At 38.9% G+C, this 21,031-nt stretch overlaps 4 protein-coding genes across 4 annotated transcripts in view; 3 read left to right on the plus strand and 1 right to left on the minus strand.

The window, feature by feature from the left end:
• The window catches only part of LOC112451978 (C-factor), a 5,296-nt gene extending 2,638 nt beyond the window's left edge, over positions 1-2,658 (plus strand). The window contains exons 3-5 of the mRNA XM_025011952.1: positions 1,689-1,879; positions 1,963-2,115; positions 2,346-2,658. Coding sequence (XP_024867720.1) covers positions 1,689-1,879; positions 1,963-2,115; positions 2,346-2,570 — 569 coding nt within the window. The 3' untranslated portion in view covers positions 2,571-2,658. The remainder of the gene's footprint in view (positions 1-1,688; positions 1,880-1,962; positions 2,116-2,345) is intronic.
• On the minus strand, positions 2,651-5,466 carry LOC112451979 (B-cell CLL/lymphoma 7 protein family member B). Its single transcript, XM_025011953.1, has 4 exons — positions 5,209-5,466; positions 4,599-4,674; positions 4,404-4,509; positions 2,651-4,326 (listed from the first exon to the last, which is right to left on the minus strand). Exons 1-4 carry the CDS (start codon positions 5,298-5,300, stop codon positions 4,208-4,210), a joined length of 393 nt encoding a protein of 130 aa, XP_024867721.1. The 5' UTR covers positions 5,301-5,466; the 3' UTR covers positions 2,651-4,207.
• Positions 5,467-6,421: 955 nt separating this feature from the next.
• On the plus strand, positions 6,422-7,893 carry LOC112451981 (UPF0545 protein C22orf39 homolog). The gene is made up of 3 exons (XM_025011955.1): positions 6,422-6,620; positions 6,708-6,872; positions 6,953-7,893. The coding sequence occupies exons 1-3, from the start codon at positions 6,573-6,575 to the stop codon at positions 7,175-7,177; spliced, it is 438 nt and encodes a 145-aa protein (XP_024867723.1). The 5' UTR covers positions 6,422-6,572; the 3' UTR covers positions 7,178-7,893.
• A 1,027-nt stretch (positions 7,894-8,920) lies between these two features.
• The window catches only part of LOC112451984 (flocculation protein FLO11-like), a 52,298-nt gene continuing 40,187 nt past the window's right edge, over positions 8,921-21,031 (plus strand). The window contains exons 1-7 of the mRNA XM_025011959.1: positions 8,921-9,556; positions 11,860-11,969; positions 12,121-12,326; positions 12,502-12,690; positions 12,782-12,925; positions 14,338-14,434; positions 16,853-17,017. Coding sequence (XP_024867727.1) covers positions 9,375-9,556; positions 11,860-11,969; positions 12,121-12,326; positions 12,502-12,690; positions 12,782-12,925; positions 14,338-14,434; positions 16,853-17,017 — 1,093 coding nt within the window. The 5' untranslated portion in view covers positions 8,921-9,374. The remainder of the gene's footprint in view (positions 9,557-11,859; positions 11,970-12,120; positions 12,327-12,501; positions 12,691-12,781; positions 12,926-14,337; positions 14,435-16,852; positions 17,018-21,031) is intronic.

Raw genomic sequence — 21,031 nt, forward strand, 5'->3', positions numbered from 1 at the left:
TCTACCCGATTCTCCACTTTGTTTTCCATCTTATTCTCAATGTCATCCTCCGTTTTGGTCTCCAATTTATTTTCCGTCTTATCTATTTGATTTTCCACTTTGTTCTCCACTTTATTCTCGACGTCGTCCTCCACCTTGTTCTCCGTTTTATCTTCTATCTCACTGTTTACCCTCACCACTTCAGTCATCTCAATATTACTCTGCGTTTCGCCCCTATTCACCACATTGCCCTCCGTTTTGTTCTTTTCCCTGCTGCCCACCAGCCTCTCCACTTTATTCCGCGCTTTGTGCTCCTCAGTTTCTCGATCACTCGAATCAGAATCGACGGTTTGCGATTTTTCGCAACAGATCAACCACGCTTTCGCCTTATTCAGTTTGCGTGCTTTCATATCCGCGACCGTGCACCGGGCAGATCCCGAGACGAGGAAAAATTGAAATTATACGATCTAAAACGTCCAGAGCGGAACACGTCGCGAATGTTCCTATCGTAGGAAAAAAAAACAACACGATTTTGCCGAGTCGGTGCTGATCGATAACACGTGCTATCTGATAACACCTGACTCTAGAGTTCTCTAACGTTAAAGATGGATCCTTTCTTCTTGCGCGCGAGATAAAGAAATCAATTTTCACTCTTTATCGGCGCGTGATATGCGGTGATTCGTTGAAATGCGATAATGAAGAATATGACGATAATGAGAATTATCGCATTACTTAGAAAGTCGAATTAACGCATAACAGAAATATCTCTACGTCACGTCTCGCATGTATAATACCTCGCAAATCGATATAAAGCGTTCAACAAAACAGCGATATGAATCATATACTTATTTTTTAAATAAATATAAAGACAGTCGCGAAATTGCCTCATTCTTCAAAATATTTTAATTCCCTTACACTATTTGCCATCTTTTGCGCTTAGCATTGTGCCAAAGTTAACAATTCTTGCGACGTGACTAGCACTTTAGCAGTCCGGAAATCTTAAAAAATATCGCAAGATACGGACACGTTTTTGTCATTTGTTTCTTTGTCTATCTTATAGATATTATGGAGTCGCGTTTTTTTTTACGCTTTCAGCGCTGAAAGCATCGCTCTATCTTCGTTTGATATTCGTTTGTGCAACGAAGGCAGAATGGTGCTTACAGCGCTGAAAGCGTCAAGACGAACTCAGCCTAAGATGAAATAAATATTAAGGATAATTTGATTGAAATTTTCTTTAAAAAAAAATTTAACGCATATTTATCGGACCAAGCTTGTAGCAAAATTTATTACTTTGAAGTTCCTGTGACACAAATTTTTCCGAAGTCTTTAGATTATGAAACTTAATTAATTAATGTAATGTCAAAGTGGCAATATGTTTTCTCTCTCTAATTTTATTATAAACTAATTATGAATTATATTTAACTTTATTATATAATGTAAAATCGAAGTAATAAGTAGTAGAATTTTTTTTATTTTATTACAATCTAATGGAGATATAAGAAGTGCTGTGTCAGGCCATTATGTCAGTAAATCCTCATTGATACATGACATATGTTCTGACAAATGCTTGTGCATAATACAAGATAACCAGGTTTATCAAAAATTTATCGCGCAAGGTAAAACAAAACTTGAACTTTTCACAAACGTACATGTAGCGAGTTCTAACATCGATATTGTTCGTGAAATAACTTTACATTGTCTTTTCCCAGATTTAACAAACACGAATAGCTACGCGAGGGTCGTGGACACGGTCAACGAAAGGGTAAATGGCGCTGGTCTCAACGTTCTGTTCAACAACGCTGGTATTTCCAGTAAATTCACGCGTCTCGGCCTCATGAAGAAGCAGCAGATCACAGACGGTTTTCTCATAAACACCGTGGCACCGATTATGCTGACAAAAGTACGCCTACAATCATTTTACATTTATGAATTTTACATTGACGAATTGCGTCGATTCGTAACTGAGGAAACAATTGATTCAAGGCTTTCCTGCCGTTGCTGAAGACGGCCGCGAAAAATTCCGAGGATAAAGCGGGATTAAGCGTGAGAAAAGCAGCGGTTATCAATATGACGTCTATCCTGGGCAGTATTGCTGAAAATAACGACGGTGGTTTTTATCCTTATAGATGCAGCAAGGTAAAACTTTAAGCTCAAGATGTGCATTCTATTGAAATACATAATTGCGTTTAATAAAATTTGTAGAGCGCTGTTATTACTTATTACGTATTAACTTGAAAATGTAATTAACTTTTAAAGAATGTGAAACCCCTACATTACACTCTGGAATTAATCAATATGTATCTTACATCATTAAGCACTTGAAATAACTTTGCAAAATATCTTATCTAATCTCATTTGGGAAACAGGCGGCACTTAACGCGGCGACAAAATCGATGAGCATCGATCTGAAAGCAGATGGAATTTTAGTGGCGTGTTTGCATCCTGGATGGGTACGCACCGATCTAGGCGGCAGCAACGCTCCGATGGACGTCGCCACGAGCGTCGGTTGCATTCTGGATACCTTGAACTCGTTGACAGAAAAACAAACCGGTTGTTTCGTGCAGTATGACGGAAAAATATTGCCCTGGTAATAGTGCTCAAGTAAAATATTTAATCAAATGAAATTTTTTATACATGTTATATATATATATATACGAATTTTTAAATATTTTAAATTAATATTAAATGTACATCATTTTTTGTAAAAATGAAAACCATAAATATACATATATTTTTATCTTAAAAATCTCAAAATGAAGAATATTCCTCAAACATTATGCGACTTATGTGATGAAATTTTGGCTTGATGTTTCATTAAATAATTTCAGTGGAAATATTATAAATTAGATATTTCTACAAATCACACGCACTTTCTTATATTTTGAAATACTTGCTATAACAATTAGCGAGAATACCTTTGCGTCTAAAGATATTCTTACTAATTTTTATATCTTTATACAAACATACTACAAATGTATCGTAATGTTTTCATATAAGCGATGTATAGTATGCACTGATTAAGACGTCATTCAACTATTTTATTCGTATGAGCCCAAGCTTATTTTGTACATGTCACGGTGCTATAACGTAACGCACAGGAATGCAAGTTCTCCTATAGTATCAATAGAAAAAAATGATATTTGAGATATATACAATGATATTTATAGACTATCAGAAGCGTGAACTATGTTTGAAGGTAAAATATATGTATATGTATGTACGTGTTTTTTCAGCACTTGACTTATTGCAAAATTAATTATAATACCGATTGATTATTTTGCAAGGATAATCCTTGATACAACCATATATCGTTATAGCGAGAAAAATATAGTTTTGAAAGAAAATAATACTGTAATGTTATTACACAATCGTGGCGAATGTACAATCCGCCATTAGCAAGCTTTTTCTTTCAAAGGCTATTATCAAGCCTTTTTCAACTTTTCAAGTCTATCATACCCTCGAATTTTTGAAGGGTTACGTATAACGTACATATGTACTTTATTGTTCCCGAAATGGGTTACAATCGTCTCATACTCTTTCACTCAAAACTTTAATTCTTTAATCAATTTCTTATAGTCCGAGACGTTTATGGATCAGGGTCCTGCCGACGAATCGACTGTTCCTACAGAGTTACGTATCACATCTGAAAGGATTATACAGAAACCAGAATTTAATAAACGAGATGAACTAGGGTGATGCGTTATTCTGTGTAGGAGCGATTGATTCGTAGTCGACAGATCCCAAGTTCGATTCCAAGTTTCACCCTATGCATACAATAATTTTATAAGCGATATATTCAAGATTTAAAAATTTAGTGTAAAAATAATATACATACATACATAAACGGATTGATCACTCGCCTGATTTTATTCTAGTCAATTAGCCGATCATTGTTTCTAGTTTCTAAATTCAATGAGGAAATTCGTAATAAATTCATATGTAAAAAAATAAACTCCGTTATACATAATTCAAAACGTTTCATAGGATTGATACTATTTGTAATTATATAAGTATATATTTTGTATATATATTCATATATTTATATATATTATCTATATCTCACTAAATTTGGATGAAACAGAAAAGAAAATCTTTTCTTGCAAAATCTTTTCATCCATTATTGAGAGGTACGACTTAACGTAAAATTATCAAGTGCAAATTCATTCACGAAAGAGATAGATTCCTAAATGTGTCCCTATATGTTGGCGGTGATGCTGATTGTAGGTCGTTAGTCAGTCTTCAATCTCTTGGGTGCAGGTTCACTATTTTGAGAATTGGAGTCCTCCGAAAAGCCCAGGTGTGCAGAGAAATCTGTAAGTCCTTGGGAATCGCTAACAGTGGAGAAACCTAGCGTGTCAGAAAATCCGTATTTTGTTAATCCACAACAATAACGCCATCACAAATCATCAACGCCAAACACTCACATGTATTGGAATCTTCTGTAAGTCCAAAATTAGAATTTGACGACTCTATCCCTCCTTTTCTTGGTAAACCATTTTCCTTGTCGGAAACTGTCTTTCCTTTTTTCTTCTATAAATTAAAACATTTGTTCTGTATTTATACAATTATCTGCTTTGGTCGATTTTGATCAGCATAAATTATGTTCTTGCGTGAAATACCTGATCGAGTGTCGAGATTGGAACCCATTTATATATTTTCATAGTTGTTTCTCCTATTGTAACCCATTTCTTTTCCCTGCAATTGTATATATACATTCTGTTACTTGTTTTCATATAAATAACGATTTTAGTAAAATATAGGAGCAAAAACATCTCTTATGCAATAAAATGTGAAAGAAAAATATTTTATTTTTCGTAACAAAACTATATATTATTATACGTTTGTCCTCGTTGCTGTGACAAACTTTATCACTCTATCTAAAGACGTCTAGAGCTCCAGCTATGAAATCAGCAACCGAACTGATCGCGTTCTCATTCAAACGCTTATTTTTAAGCAAGTTAAAAGCTTTTATCGAGCAGTTTCCACATAATTTTATATTCGAAACGGGGTATTTCAACTATGAACATTAGTGAACCGCCTTGCAGTCTTTCATTAGTATCTTTGGGAGCACGCCCTTCGACAATGAAACAAAACCAAAAGCACTTGTTACACTTTTACGATCCGTGATTATCTTCCGAGAAATAAGCGACAAACACACGAGACCCGGCGATTCTCCTCGTCCGCCTTTTTCTCTCCCTTCGATCTCCAACACGACACAGGAAAACTTACCAATGGCGAACTTTATCAACTACCTGCATCACACGTTTAATGTCATCCTTGGCACGACTACGAGTCTCCGCGCGCACTGACCGCGACATCATGTTATTGTTCGCGCGCGATTAAATCACCGGTAATTGATTATCACACCAGTTACACGGCACCAGAGATACCGGGACATCCGCGCGCAAGCAGCGAAGAGGTTAGGAAAGTGACAGAGACCCGAGAACCTCTTCACCGCCACCGCCGCTTCTTCGACAGCCGGAGCCGGAGCCGGAGCCGAGCCCCGAAGTGTTTTTCGATTTTCGCTATTGTCACTCGGCTTTGCAGACCTAGGGAATTTAATTTTATACGTACACTTGCGAACAGTAGTGACTCGTGGCGCGCGACCAATTTCCCCAGAAATAATCGACTGGACGTAAATCGAACCAATCGGAGCGCACTTCAGTTAGCGGCGCGAAGAAGATTAATTCTTTGACCTCCGTTCTTTTATTTTTAATTATTAACTCGGAGTTAATATATTTTTGTTCTTTGCTATTTAAATGCAGAATTATTGAACAGTAAGTATTATATTTTATACTAACAAAGATATACCAACCGAATGTTCGCGTGAAATATCTTCGACTTCGATCAAATTCCAGTTATCCTGATCGATCGATTGAACCGGCATGGCAGAATCGTTGTCTTCACAAAATAATACAAATTAGAAAGTTAATCGTTGATTAAATTAATTGGAGTTTGATCAAAGTCACGTAAATTAAACATAGATACAGAGAAAAGTCGAATATTAGATAATAAGTTATACAAGTTACATGAACCGCCTTCGTCGCATTATTCGCATTCAAAGTTGGATTTTTTAAATTTTTTTAATTTTTTTAAAAGAAGGGCTTGAGAACATTTTAAAAAAATTTGATTGGCAATGCTCTAATTTACTGCTATTTATTATTTAAAAAGTTATCAATCAGCAGGCAAACGTGAATTGAAAATATAGAATTTATACATGTTGGAAACAAATATAAAATTCGTTCCAGGGTACCTATTCTTGAAATTAATTGTTATGAAACGAAAAGTACGAATACATACGTTTATGAACGAAAAGGTGCGTTAATTGAGTTCCCATTTTTGTTCATAAACGAATTCTTTTCATAACGAACGATTTCAAGAATTATAGATACTCAGAACTTCTTTTCATATTTCAAATAAACCGCAACAATGGTTGAAGCCGCACTTGTATTGACGCATGTCTGACCTAACCTATACCTAACCTAACATCGTTATTTAACACTCGTGCTGCGTGTCAGACACGCGTCCGGCGAGCAAATAGGCGATTTTATTTTTCTAAAAGAGCTCAAGACTGACATTCAATTTTGGTGAATATGGGCGAAGCGAAAGAAGAGAAACCGCCTCGCGAGTACGAGTGGATGGTATATGATTGTTTCATTTCCGTTCATATCATTTTTCCATAATTTCCATCGTATATTTTGTCAATTTTATATTTTTTCTTTCGTCAGGTGAGACCCTGTATGGTGTACAAGGACGAGCATGACGAGTGCACAAGTATCAGAGGTCGTTTTCATCAGTACTTCATTTTCGGCGAGATGATCGACTGCGATCAATGGAAGACCGATTATCACAACTGCTATCAATGGCAAAAGTACAAATCGGAAGAGGCATATGTACGCAGGTTGCTACGCGTGTCTCGGCGATGACGCGTCTGAATGTAACGCGATGTAATACCGGAACGAAATCATTGCAGGACGAGTTGATCAGGAGCGAGAAGGAACGCAGAGCGAAACGATTGCACGCGCATTATCAGAACAACGTCTGGGAGAAGAGGGAGAAGCCGCCAGAGAACTGGAACATCCCTCTGCCCGAATGGATGCAAAAGGAGTTCGAGAACTCGTATCTGCACATACGAAGCCAGGAAATGAAACAGGGCGCAGAGGTATCCTCCCTTGACACGAGATGCACTATATTATAACAGCGGATCTCCTATTAGGATTAGGTGTAGTCCGTGTACATATACGTATTTATTATTTAAGCCGAGTCACATGTGTACAATGATATATGTATGCAAACAATAATAATATTAAGTGAAACAAGATTTTAGATATACATAATCAATTAGAGAGAAAAAAAACTGCTGTTTACGATCAGGACTGAATCTCGGTAGTCTGATAATAATGTTGTATGAATTTTATAATTCTTTAGAGTGATTTAATAAGGATACTTATTAGCATAAGAATTTAAATTCGATCATCGATTCAAGTATATAGACTTACTGTTCCAACTAGGAACTATATTTTAACGACAAAAAATCGGCGCGCAGTTTATTTAGAGAGAGTTTGGAAAAAGTGAACAAAATTGTTACAATATTATCGGACTATCAAGAGTTCTGATCGTAAATGGCGTTTTTTTCTCTAATTGTATGCATGTAAAGTTTTACAGCCTGTGAGTAAATTCGAAAGCCTGACATAACATCAGATATCTTATCGCAAAGTGCGACGAACGGCTCGAAACGGTCGATTGCAAAAGCACCGACAGATGCTGAAAGCATCTGTTTCCACCCCCCCCCCTTATCAATTTAATTACGTATACTATTGTTGGCTTTAATTTGAGAACGCGTTTCAATCGACATCATTCGGCGCGCAGTTTGCTGAACTGAAAAATACGTATGCAAAAATATTATTAAACACAAAGGTCGGTATTCATAGTCGGTTCTTGTATTTAAGACCATCTTAAGTACAATCTTAAGATGTCATTAACCAATCACAGAGCCGTATTAGCATCTTAAGATATTACTTAAGACGGTCTTGAAATAAGATCTGATTATGAATACCGGCTAAAGATCCAGTCCGACAGTGCAGACATATTTCTACTATTGAAATTTTAAGACTTCTCTTGTCAAAACTTTAAGACTCTTTCTCAGATTTTTTTTATATGAATTGGAACGTTTTTCAGAAAAACTCACAAAATCATGAAATACTCCAGATTTAGAAATGTGAATAAATATGAGAATTTATTAGAAATTTTCAGGCATACAGATACTGAAATATTCCAAAAATCCTCATCCAACTATTTCTAAAAGTTATAAAAAATTTGACATATTTTTTTTCAGAATTTTTCATAAATGTAATAAGAAATTCTTATAGAAAATTTCTGAGAAAATTATAAGAATTTTGTTCACTAAGGAAGGATAGAAACTTGGTGATGAATTTCAATGTAGGTTCTTTTAATCATTTTTTAATTTATTCCCGCAAAGTAAGCGAGATCTCCTTATCGCGACGAGGCGCGTGCGCGAAATTTGTCCACCTTGAAACCGTCGTGTGGCCGCGACTGCCGCGAGGCGAGGCGCAGAATCTCGCGAGCGGAACGACGCGACGCGGGATCGTTGCGTCGGTAAAGGTCGCGGAAGTCGGACATTCGCGGTCGCCGGGGGAACGCGTCGACCGCAGGTGATCTCTTGGCGCGTCTTCACCGCGGTGAGTCGATCCTCGTCGACTCGTCGATGGGAAAAAAAACGGAGGCGCGAGCAAGTGGAACGCCCAGGGTTTCGAACGTCGCGGCGCGCGTCCCTTCCACCCTCCCCTTTCTCACGCTTCCTCCTCAGTCCTCCCCTCTCCGTCTCTCCTTGTAACTACGCCGCTCGTTCTTTCCGTTCCACATACGCGCGTACATGCGTGCGTACGCGAGTGCACAGCACACACATACGCGCCCTTCGAAGTTAACCGAAGTATGTCCCGCTCCCGCGCGCGTCCGTAGTGGTCGGCCGAGTGTACGAGACGGTGTGCGCGACGCGGGACGCTCCGCTGAATGAATGACATAACTTATATATAAATATCGCGTATCGGAGTCGCGTGCCGCGTACCCCCCGATTCGGAGTCGACTCGGCGACGGTGCGGAGTACTGCGGAGAGACAGACGGTTGCGCGATATCGACTCGCGTGCGTCGATATACGTTACGCGAGCAGCCGTGACAGTTACGTTGGCCGGTGCTGGCCGGTGCGCGTCGAACGCGGAGAGACGCGGAGTAGCGTAGTTGCACGCGCGCGCGCGCACGTAGCAAACGTCGTAGCAAAGCGGAGCGGGTGCGGAGCGGACCGAAGCGACGCGGCGTGGCGTCGCGCGTTTGCCTCCTCGCGCGGCACGTGCGTTTACGAGCGTTTAAGGGACGCGACAATGGCCGCGGATTGCGTGGCGGACGGCGACTACCTCGGCGAGTACTCGCGATTCTTCGCCGAGTTCGTCGCCAGGGTGAACCCGGACGATCAGCTGCCGGTGAAGGTGAGCGTCTACAACGTCAACGAGAGCGAGCTCGTCGGTGAGATCATCAGCCTCACTCTACAGTACCTCAATCGAATGTAAGCAAACGCGTTTTGTTGTTTGGATTCATCATCGCGTGGGAGTGGTGATGCGCTGTCACGCGCGCGTCCCCGTGTGCGTGTGTGTCTGCTGTGTGTTGTGTGTGTGTATGCGCGCGTACGTGTGCGTTTGCGTTTGACATTCCGACGAGACGCCAAAAGCCTCGCGGGCTTGTCCGACGCGTGAGACTCCGCTCGCTTTCTGTATTGTATCCGCGAGATGAATTTGATCTTTGAGCAACGAACTCGGGATATCTAGATACAATACTAGAAAGAGAGTGAGAGAGAGATATATATGTTATGTATTTTATTATAAATTATAACTCATTTCTATAAACGTTAGATTTATGATAGTAACTTAACTGATATATGTTTCGTTCATTTCTAGGAGTGAAAAGAGACGCGGAGAGTAGTTTAAACTCATTCATTAATATTTATATCGAGCAGATTCGAAGATACGTATACGATGTCACCTTGGCTTATAGGCCTCTCGCGTAATCTGTTTATTTACTCGCGACTCTTTCCCGCGATAAGACTCACGTCTGCGAGTAAATAAAGCGGAACTTATTTTTAACGCGAAATGTTTGATTAATTACTTTATGAAAAACAATCACAGAAACGGGAATTTTGTGAAATAATTCGGCGACACCGACTGCGACTTGTTTATTTTGGCGTGCCAATTCCAATCGGATTTTCTTCTTTCTCTCTATTGATCCGTTGCCCTAAAAATTGTGATTCTTTTATTAAATATCTATAATTATATCTAGCTGATATTGTACTACTTTATACAATATTAAGAACAAGAAAGTCGAACGATCTATTTATATAACGCATGAAAAAGTAAAAATGTGGGCTAATAATTTTGAATCTTCTAATCTTTCATAGATATCTTCTAATATTGTTTCAAGTTAGAGATCTTTATGAAAATATTATTTAACCATGCCCCTTTCCATTTAGACATTATCACATTCTAAAAATACATTTGCTTTATATATTCTCAGAAAGTTTCGCGTTCAAAATTAAATTTAGAAAAAATGAACACTATAGTTGAGAGGAAAAAATTTAGTAAAACTAGCTGCTAGTGCATTTCGCTTATCTCTAGAAATTGATTATATTTTGGAAAAGAAACGAACGCAAGTTCTTTAACTATAGCATTAACAAACATAAAGGCTAACAAGGATTTCTCGGAAACTAGTAAAAATTGATATTTTTGAGATACCCTATATATATTATGTAAACATTATTGCAATAGTCTATTTTTATTTTATAATAATTCTATTTAAAAAAAATGAAAAAAAGTTATGAAATATTTTCTCCTACAAGTTTCAATAAGCACGATTTGTACCGCGGCTGTAAGCTGCGCACAAAGATACTCGAGTTCTCTCAAAGTCGTCGCGAGGATACCGTGTGCGATGTGGAAAAAAGTCGACGCGCAAAAAAGTTACGCATAGCTGCACGGTGCATCACGCGAGCAGGAAACGTGGGATTACGTAAAAAATTTGCCCTCTCGAACCGGCGCAAATTCTCTGAAGGCGCGAAACGGCTGAGAATCGTCGCGAGATGAAAACTACTTCCGCGCTATCGCCGCGTTTATCTACTTTAACTGAAACCGTCACGAGAGACTATCACCGCCCATCGTCGGTCGTTATCACGTACCAAACAGAAAGGATAAACTGTATATACACGATATATGATAAACGAGAGATAACCGAGTACGCCACGAATGTTTAAGTCCGCTCCTTTTAATTGCGCTCTATGTACTTCCTTATAATTTTTTCTTTTTTTCTTCTTTTCTTCTATAGAAAATTCCGAGTATCTATTAATTTTATTTCAAGTGTATGACGCAGCTGAAAAAGATAGATTTTTCATTAAAGGATAAAGCGCTGACCTGCGTACTTAATTTTCGTAATTAAAAGTACAATAAGATTTTATTTTTTTTATTCTTGTTTTGACGGTTTAATTCGCGGACTTTTTTTATTTTTAATCGTTTATAGATATAAATTATAACTATTAAAAAAACTATTGCTAAAAATTACTTTCGTATATTTTAGAAATTTTGTTTTTGAAAGCATATGCTTACGAAATTGGTTTCAGTATCGCTTTATGGGATATAACTATTATAAATTATAACTAATATAAAACTATCGCAAAAAGCTACTGATATTACCTTCGTATTTTTTGTTAAGAAAAGTTGATTCCAAACTGGTCAAATCGTTCTGCATTCTGTCGTTATGAAATTGGTATCGCTTTGTAGATATTTCTCGGAAGTAAGAAAGACCATAAAAGCATGCGGTTGGTTTCAGATACTGCCCACCAAGCTTACAGTCTTACATCGCACGTCTCGTGATACAAGCGATCAAATCAACATGCAAGAAACAGCCGGAAATCTGCGGACTGAGGCAGCAAGAAAAGAGTAAGTTTTTTTTATGAGATTTCGTAATACTTCAATAAATATTCACAGAAAATGCGAAATACAAAGTGTCCATTTAAAAGATGATGTAGGCAACTTTGATTTCTAACATTAATGATAATTTATATTCAAGATGGATTGATCTTTTTCGCAGCGTACGCGCCTTTGAAGCTCATGCAAGCCGTCACGAACGAGGTGAACGAGATCTGCAGGCGGTATTTAGATAACAGCAGACTGGCCCTTCTGCCACCACCTTCGTCGACGCCGCAAGTGACAGTGGGTGCTATTAAAAATTCCAGAAGAAAAATGGAAGACCGCCACATGATCCTGCACGATTTGAATACCATGTTTAATATTCAGGTAGAGATCTCGTTGGCCGTTCGCAATTATTCAGTTAATTATTTAATATAACGCTGAAATAATAAGTGTTAATTTACGCGTCAAAATTTATTGGCAATTATATTCGAAATTAATTTCGATTTAACATTGTCGACGTGCTAATATACGAGCTGATACGTTAATTTATACTTTGCAGGACGACACTATTGTGGATTACTACGCCGTATTCGACGGCCACGGCGGACAGGATGCCGCGGCGTATTGCGCGACGCATCTACATCAATATTTGGTCGAGAGTGTGCACTATCCTACGGATCCGGAACGTGCGTTGCGCGATGCTTTCCTAACTACCGACGCACAATTCATAGCGAAATCGAGTACACAGGTAAACGTTCCTTAAATGAAATTTGTATTTTATTTTGCTCGCTTCTCGCCATAACTCTATAACTCTATCAAGTCATTGTGTTTTGTTACAGAAATTAAACGGTGGTACCACCGTGGTTTGCGCATTGCTGATAAATAAGAAATTGTACATTGCTTGGGTTGGCGACTCCATGGCTTCGCTGGTTACACGCGGCAACGTGAAGCAATTGGTGAATCCTCATCGACCCATGAGAGAAGTAAGTAACCTGGATTTCCTTTTTCTTTTAATAGAATGGAATGAAAAATGTAAGATAATTTCTCGTTTTTGAAACATTCTTAATGTTTAAATCGCATATCCAATTGGCTCAATCCTCGAAATATCCCGCTTTTGCAATAAACTCGCATTCGTATTTATAGTCAAACGTTCTTGATATGAAACTAATTTAGCTCATCGGCTAAATCGATAGTCCATCAGCTTAACAATCATTTTTTACGCTGGTTTGAGATTGTAATCTTAACTTTTGTTTATCAAAATACTCTTTGTTTATTGCCATCGTCTTCTTTCCTTGGAAAAGAGGCGAGAAAAGATGCACGCCATGAAGATTTATGATGTGAAAATCTAGTCAGTGTAATAATGTTGAATGATATTGACATCTCTAATTTTCATGTGCAATTTTGCTTTGAATCACATGATCGTACAATATTACGTGCTCATAAAACGGGCAATGTATCCGAACTCGCGTCGTCTGCACACCGGGTGACGTGACAACCGGATCGACCGTGATCACCTGTCTGTCGTGAATATTTTTCAACAACAGGCCACGTTTGGGGTCTACGATCGGCACGTAATTACGGGTCTCGTTCAAACACGTCCTCCCCATTCTCCAGTGATAGTACGCGAGATCTCGCTTGAGCGGCGATAATTTTCTTTCCCCTCGGTAATACGGCAGCCAATCTTCCGTTTCGAGCCGATCGCTGAAATCGATGTAAGCCGATTCCTCGAATTGCAATTTCGTTCTGAAGCGGCGGACAAACACGATGGTCGATAAAATCCTTAATCTGTTGGCTCGCTCGCGCAGGGCGAGCTCCTCCATTAACCTTCCGGCAGGCGACACGAATTCCGACGTGAGTACGTAAGGACGGTGAACGGGAAACAATAGATCTCTCACGATTCGCAATCGACGATAAAAGCTCTCTTCGTTTAGAGTCTCGCCCGTGCAGCGGTAACCGAGCTCAGCCAACTGGCGTGCGGTTTTGGTGCTTCTGAGATAGCAGATATCTGCAGGTATCACTAGCGAATCTAAATATTCCTCGTAATTTTGAAAATTCAGCAATCTTCTGTCACTGTCGGTCTGCGTCCCGATGACAGTCATGTTCGAAGGGAAAGGCAGAGGGAGTGATTTTATTTTTAAACCAGTAATTTTACGCTGTCACTGACGTTTGGAATCCTTTATATTGCGAACAATCGCGACGCGTGAAACATGAATCCAAGGTATTCAAGGTAATCCAAGCGAGAGTATCGAAGTATCGACACGTTTGACATCTATACGTTATCACGAAATAGAATATTACGCTCGACTCTTTATTGACAATGCCATGTGCAAGATCTATCGAGGCCGGGTACGATGTGCCCTATTTACTACATACGTCATGATCTTTTTCCCTTCAGGACGAGACCGAACGGATTCACAATATGGGAGGAGCTGTCGTCCATTGTATGGGTGTGTTGCGCGTAAACGGACTCCTCAGTATATCCCGAGCCATTGGTAAGTGATTGTAATACGTATGTTTTTTATCCGCAAAGATATAGAAATTTACTGAAAATAAAAAACTTAGCATTTTTTATTTCGTACGAAATGTTTGGATAATCCTTTAAATAATTAAACGACAGAGATATCTAAGGGTGAGTTTAATTAAACTCTAATTATACGCGACGATTAATTCAAATAATACCTAAAATATTTTATTAACTGATAGAAGACAAAATTATTAATTTTTTTGTTTGACATTTGAAGGATAAACTTGGAGATGACCTTAGAATTATATAACTAGAGCTCTCGCAGTTGTGCCGATTGAATTAATCGGCGGTTAAGTTGTCCGAAGTTTCATCAAAGTCGCTTCAAAGGGATTTATATTTTTCGATAAAGTTTCCACTGTCGGATTTACCAGTCGGCCTTCGCCGCGTTGAAGAAGACAGGAACATATAGATGGAGACAGCGTGGTCGATCGTGACACTGCGGTGTAGTAAACGATGCTTGCACGTCGTTCAGAATTCTTCAAGGAACGCAAAGTAGTATGTAAGAAACCGAGTAAGAAACCGATATCAATTCCGGAGTTTCGTATAACTTTACACTGTTAAATTTGTAGTGTCAAATTATAATCAATTAGAATTATTTTTAACCATCCTTATAGATCGCCACTGCTCTTACTCAATATGTCGTCAATTTAATTAAAACGATATTAGTTCAACTGAACTAAATGGAGTTAAAATAATAAATTTTGACAGACATGATAGTTAAAAATAACAAAAAAAATGTTATTTTACTTAAGGTATTGGTTTAAATTTTATCCTTTAATATTTAACAGTGCACAGATTTAAAGAGACATAAAAATCCTCATGCAACAAAGTTGCATATTAGAGTTTCACCGCAATCTAATTAATTCCTCTAGAAACTTAAAAACAATAAAGTCTGATATTAATCTTCTCGAATTAGAAACTAATCACGCCTAATTCTTGGGAAAGTATGTTAGATCACCGCCGCACCGAACTCGTAACGGAAGTGGTTTTTTTTTTTTTTTTTCCTTTTCCTTGGCAATTGTAGGGAAACTTTTTCGCTTTTCATAGTCTGCGAAACCTCGATTCCGCACACGTAGTCGTCGAAAACGTGGTTTGCAACTAATCGAGACCGATGTTGTTTTCGATGGATATACGAATTACCACGCCAGACGGAAGTAATCGCCGTGTAGGAAATGCTACTTTCGGATTGACGTAATCGGCGCGAGCTTTCCCGTTGTTAGAGACTACTGATGTTCCGAGAATTAAAGTCGTTCGTTATCGAACTCGCAAGTATTGTTCGCCGCGGTAGCCAAATAAGGAACGGGCGCCCGGGCCGTTCGGGCGAGCCCGTGCCCAACTACGGCTTAAAAACGCGACCTGTAAAGGTGAAGGAGGAAAGAGGAGAGGAAAAAAAAGAATTCTGGCCGCGTGTCGAGTATCCTGTTGGTTCCGTTCGCCCGCTGACATAATACTACGTGCAGTTACGCTCCGGGGGCGCTCCACCGAGTGTGGCTCGCACAATCGCATGTCCGGAATAATTAAAAGACTGTTTCTCCCATTCTCGCTTATCTTTAGACACGTAGGGCTCGCGAGCCGCGACATATCGAACGTTCATCAGCGCGTTGACCTTCCGACGCGCTCCAGAGATCAAGATGACTCGTCGCGATTTAATTTGTAAAGAGAAGATTCTTATTGCGACATTTTTTAACGATCTGGACGTTTTTGTTGCCTTATTCCTCTTCGAATTACGTCGTATAAAACTCGATTCGTATATCAACGACGCGAATTAAATAAGCCTTAATGACTCGCCGTCGTTAGCATAGAGAATTTAATTAACCGAAATTAATTATCGCTAACGATGTTAGCGCAACAGGGTCCTAAATGAAAACTTTGGACGGTTAATTATAAATTTGTAAAAATTAATTTGTATTATGGCGAATGAGATAACTCGGTTGCGTGATGCAAATATGTTTTCTCGCGCGTGGGTGTGTGTGTATGCATGTGTATACGTGTAATATGGATGCGTATGCCAAGCTCCGGCGCGGTTTCGCGAGGATAGTATGGGAGAAAAAGCGGCCGCGGCGTTCGGATTCATAATAACCGGAAGCGCGGCGTTGTTGCAGTGGCGTCGTTATTTAAATTAGCCGCGCTATTCATTAAACAGTTAATTATACTTAATTGCGCGCCGCGTGGCGTGGTTTTCACGTGTAAAATATCTGAATTACGGCTTTACCAATGGATAAACCGTAACAGTTGCCTCCGCTCCAATCTTATAATCGCATACTTTCGGAGCTGAACATTCCTTTCCGCTTTTCGCGTTCGCGCCTATAGCAAGCCTCCGGCGAGCGCGTGCCTCTTAACAGCGGAGCGGTCTCGTTCTTTCATTTCTTTTCCTTTCTTTTTCCAGGCGATGTCCCGTATAAACCGTACATCAGCGGCGAGCCCGAGGTCCGATGCGTACATCTGGACGGTACCGAGGATTTTCTCATAATCGCCTGCGACGGATTGTGGGATTACGTTGACCAGAGAACCGCGGCGCTTCGCGTCTACCGGCAGGTGCTGCAGAATCCTTGTAAGTACAATATATTTTTACTTGACTCGGTAATTAATAAAAGTCTTTAAGTAAACTGCTAATCATAAAAATCCTAAGTAAACTGCGTTGTGCACTACGTTCGGCAACACTCGAAGGTGTATTAATACATATTCTTTTTCTTTCTCTCGCTTTTACCAAGAATATTACTTATTCGAGCACTTAATTTAGTTATCTAATTTTTAATATGATCGACCAGTGAGGATTTAAAAGCACGCCTCAGGCTTTTTAAACTAAAGTTTCACGCTTTTTAAGCGGTCTTTGAGGTGCTGATGAAAACGTTGAAAAGAAGAACTTTCTTCAAAGCGCCACTAATTATTCTCTATAATTTATCAAACTTAAGGAACTGTGAATCTCTTTCGCGAATCGCGGTAACTTTTCACGGATAAACTCTTAGGAGATCGCGAGGCAGCAGATTTCGTACGAAAGAAACTTCTTACTGAAAAATAACGAGGAGAAAATCCTGCGAACATCGCCGTTCGAATAAGTACACGGCGCGCACGTATTCGATGTATATTGATCGGCACGACGTAAGTACTTTACCCGATAAGCGCGTGCTCTTCGTAGGAAATCCAAGCCGAATCATTTTCATCGTCGCTTGTAGCGCCGTTAGCGCCAAAACGATACTGCGATATTCGAGAAAGTAGGGGAAACGATGTCGTTTCGTCGGGGAATTTGTGCTAGAAAAGACGAATCTCTTTGTAATCCAGTCTCTCTCTTTCTCTCTCTATATTCGTGGCCTTTACTTGTTATGCTCTGTTTCCTCGATTTCCGGAACGGACGCGACACAAAATTTGCGTAGCGTTTTGTGCGACGCGCTCTCCGGCGACCGATCGGTCAATCTTTCTGACGATACTTTTCCACGAAATTCACGAGGGATCGAGTTACGATGAGATAACGAGCAAATTCGACAGTTCCATTGTTAACGCAAATTGGCCGGCGGTCGATTCTTTTCTCGTGTAAGTTGAGCTACTTTTTTTTACAACCAGAGATGGGAAAGCGGGAAGAGATAGGAGCAGCTGAAGCAGCAGGTGAACGAGAAATTATCACAATTTCGTGCAAATGCAGCTGCATGACATGAGCTGTTTTTTATTTTTATTATTTTCAGAGGAAATAATGCCGATAGTATTCAAGTTTATTTATTTATAAATGTACGATATGAGCAGTTATATGATAACACTAGGTCACTAGTTATATAAATGCATTTTAAACGACAATAAGTCATATTGAGTCATTCTTATATAAATAATGAAGTATAATAGGAAACTTGATATATTTTTCAGCTCAAAACCGAAAAACTTTTATCGCCAGGGAATTGAAAGTTTAAGATTAAGAGATGTGAAGAAGTTGTAAATAATAATGGAAAATATATTTTGGATTAAAATTAAAATGTCAATTTTTTTGTCTTATTTTAAAAATATCTAAATAACCGCATTACTTATGGGATGACCTAATATAAGGTATTCCACATAAGGTATTCCATATAAGGTATTCCATATAAGGTATACCTCATAAATATAAGTCTTCCTTGTGATTCTTTTGAGCTTTATCTTAACAAAATATTCAAGCATCGATACCACTTGCGTGAATTATGAATTTATGAATAACTAAAATGCCTCAATATTCTCGGAAAAGAAAAGTCTATTTGAAATTGATCGGAGGATCCACAATTGAAAGGAAATATGTTCTGAATACACTCGGTACATTTCGGATAGGCTGGAACAGACGGAATTACATAGACCCGATGCTGATGTTTATTGCAAACGACATTTTTCCGAGTACCAGCAATCTTCAACCGGACGAGAGCAATAAAGTCGATAAGTCTTTTCCCGAATCTCGCGTATTTCATTTTGCGACATGAACTCGTAATTGAATCATCGATCTCGCCTTAATGCAAGGCACTGTCTCGATGACATTGCGGACGTCTTCTACTCGCTATCGGCTCTTGTGTTTTTCTTTTCGCCTCACTGAATGTCGAAGGGTGGTCTGTCGAATGTAACGCAGACTCGGTGCTCGCCTTTTCCCTCGTCCTCGGGCGAGCAGGCCGACCGGCAAAGCTTCGCGGCTCCTCCGATCATTCTCTCACTCGCTCGTTACCCGTCTGCACGGTCGGCCGTCTCTCTCCCGTCGTCTATATTCCCCGAGACGTTTTCCCTTCGATTGATTTTTCGTCGCGACTGAACCCCGCGTCTCTCAGTTGGTGACTCAGTGATTCACAGTGATTCATAGTGCCTCTGAGGAGGAGGACCTCGAGAAGAATATTAGCCCGATCGATCGCCTTCGTACAAATTCTCCTCGGTAAGTCGCGGATCACCCGCAATCAATTGACTGTCAAGCGTAAATAAAGAATAGTGGATAAAGTATCTATCTAGTAGTTACTTTTAAAAGATCTATCCAATAGTCTGTCTGGTACTAAGAAACAAAGGTTTTTGAAAACGCTACTGCATAGCAAAAGTCCTTGTAAAATTACACTAAAATTATAATTATTAATTTTATCGATTAATGAATAATTGAAGATTCGGGTGAATTAGGGACTTGAGTCAGATAAATCAATTCAAGTCGTTAATCTATTAGTTATGACCATCTGCGACAAGCGATTCTTTCAGAAATAGACATTAAGAGTATATGATTTATTAATAATCGATGGGTTAAGTACGTTAATTAATATATTGATCCCTGTATTTTCAAAACCCATTTCATCTCTTTTGAAAACACTATTAGCAAAAATTTTTGTAGACTAAAAGTAGACTAAAAAATTATAGTTATTAATTTTTATTTTTGTACAATTAAATACTGAAATTTAATTGAGAAATAATTAAAATTTTTAAATAGTGGAGTAATAGAATGATGTTAATGATGAAATTAATAACTGCTATTTTCTTAATAATTTTGCAAAATTACTAAACGAATTATTAAAAATTATTCTATTTTTAATCTCTTTCAATATATTTTCAAAATTTTATAATAACTAGTAATTTTTTATTATCAGGAAATTATTGCGTTATCTTAGTTGCTCAATTAGCTCGCTTATTTAATTACGAAGTCGATCATCTTCCGATATTGCCTCGAAATTAGTAATCACCGATCACGAGCATCGACATCATGCGATTGCGTTCGTACGCGTATAATATGTATAGAAATCGCGACTAAACGCGCGTGTGAGACGACGCGATTCGGCTCACCGTCTTCTGAGAGCAAAAGGCAAAGAAAGAGAACTCAAAGTAATCGAGCGCGATCGACACGGCCCGGCATTGTTGTCGCGCGACAGACGTTTTCCCAGCGGCAACGGTACGCTGGCACCGTGCACACTCATCGAAAGGAGTCCGGAAATCTCTCCCCTCTCGCGAAACTACCGTACTTACTGTCCGCTGCGTCCGCGAAAACATGCCTCCCCGTTAGGAAGTGCGCGATTATCGTCGCCATCCGCCGCACCGATGTAATCTTTATTTCGCGCTTTCCGCGTAAGGAATTCGAAAATTACGCGAACCCTATATGTCAGTCTTGGCCATAAAGATCGCATTGCACTAGGTTGCAATAAAAAGTAGCTGGAACGCTACTTAATCTTCGCCGTGGCGAAATTCTCAAAGCGATTCGGACATCGAATTTTTCCTCGTTAATAACGTCAAAGCAACAATATATTTTTTTTTCTTTCAGTCGTAAGCGATTGAAAACGGGCGGAGACTTTTCACGAACTTACCTTTACTTCGGACAATTATTTCAATTAAATTAAATTAAATATTATTCCGATTCTGCTCATGATCGTAAATCATTCTTAGGAGCGATAAAATACATTTTTTTGAAAATATAAAAATCGATATATTAATGGTTTAAGTACTCAATCTATTAGTATGAATTGTCTATTATCTGCCCTTAATGTCTGTTTTATGTGAAAAAATTGCTCGTTGCCGGTGATCATGAATAATAGATTAACGACTTGAGTTGATATTTATCTGACTCAAGTCCCTAATTCACCCGGCTCTTTACTTATTCATCAGT

This window comes from Temnothorax curvispinosus, unplaced genomic scaffold, assembly GCF_003070985.1.
Source record: "Temnothorax curvispinosus isolate PA1 unplaced genomic scaffold, ASM307098v1 QBEX01002834.1, whole genome shotgun sequence".
Classification (NCBI taxonomy): domain Eukaryota; kingdom Metazoa; phylum Arthropoda; class Insecta; order Hymenoptera; family Formicidae; genus Temnothorax; species Temnothorax curvispinosus.

Coding starts and splice junctions, on each gene's coding strand:
- LOC112451979 (XM_025011953.1), bottom strand. CDS start 5,300: ATGATGTCGCGGTCAGTGCGCGCGGAGACTCGTAGTCGTGCCAAGGAT. Junction 4,510..4,598: donor CAATCTCGACACTCGATCAG/GTATTTCACGCA, acceptor TTTAATTTATAG/AAGAAAAAAGGAAAGACAGT. Junction 4,327..4,403: donor TACAGAAGATTCCAATACAT/GTGAGTGTTTGG, acceptor CTGACACGCTAG/GTTTCTCCACTGTTAGCGAT.
- LOC112451981 (XM_025011955.1), top strand. CDS start 6,573: ATGGGCGAAGCGAAAGAAGAGAAACCGCCTCGCGAGTACGAGTGGATG. Junction 6,621..6,707: donor CTCGCGAGTACGAGTGGATG/GTATATGATTGT, acceptor TTCTTTCGTCAG/GTGAGACCCTGTATGGTGTA. Junction 6,873..6,952: donor ACAAATCGGAAGAGGCATAT/GTACGCAGGTTG, acceptor AAATCATTGCAG/GACGAGTTGATCAGGAGCGA.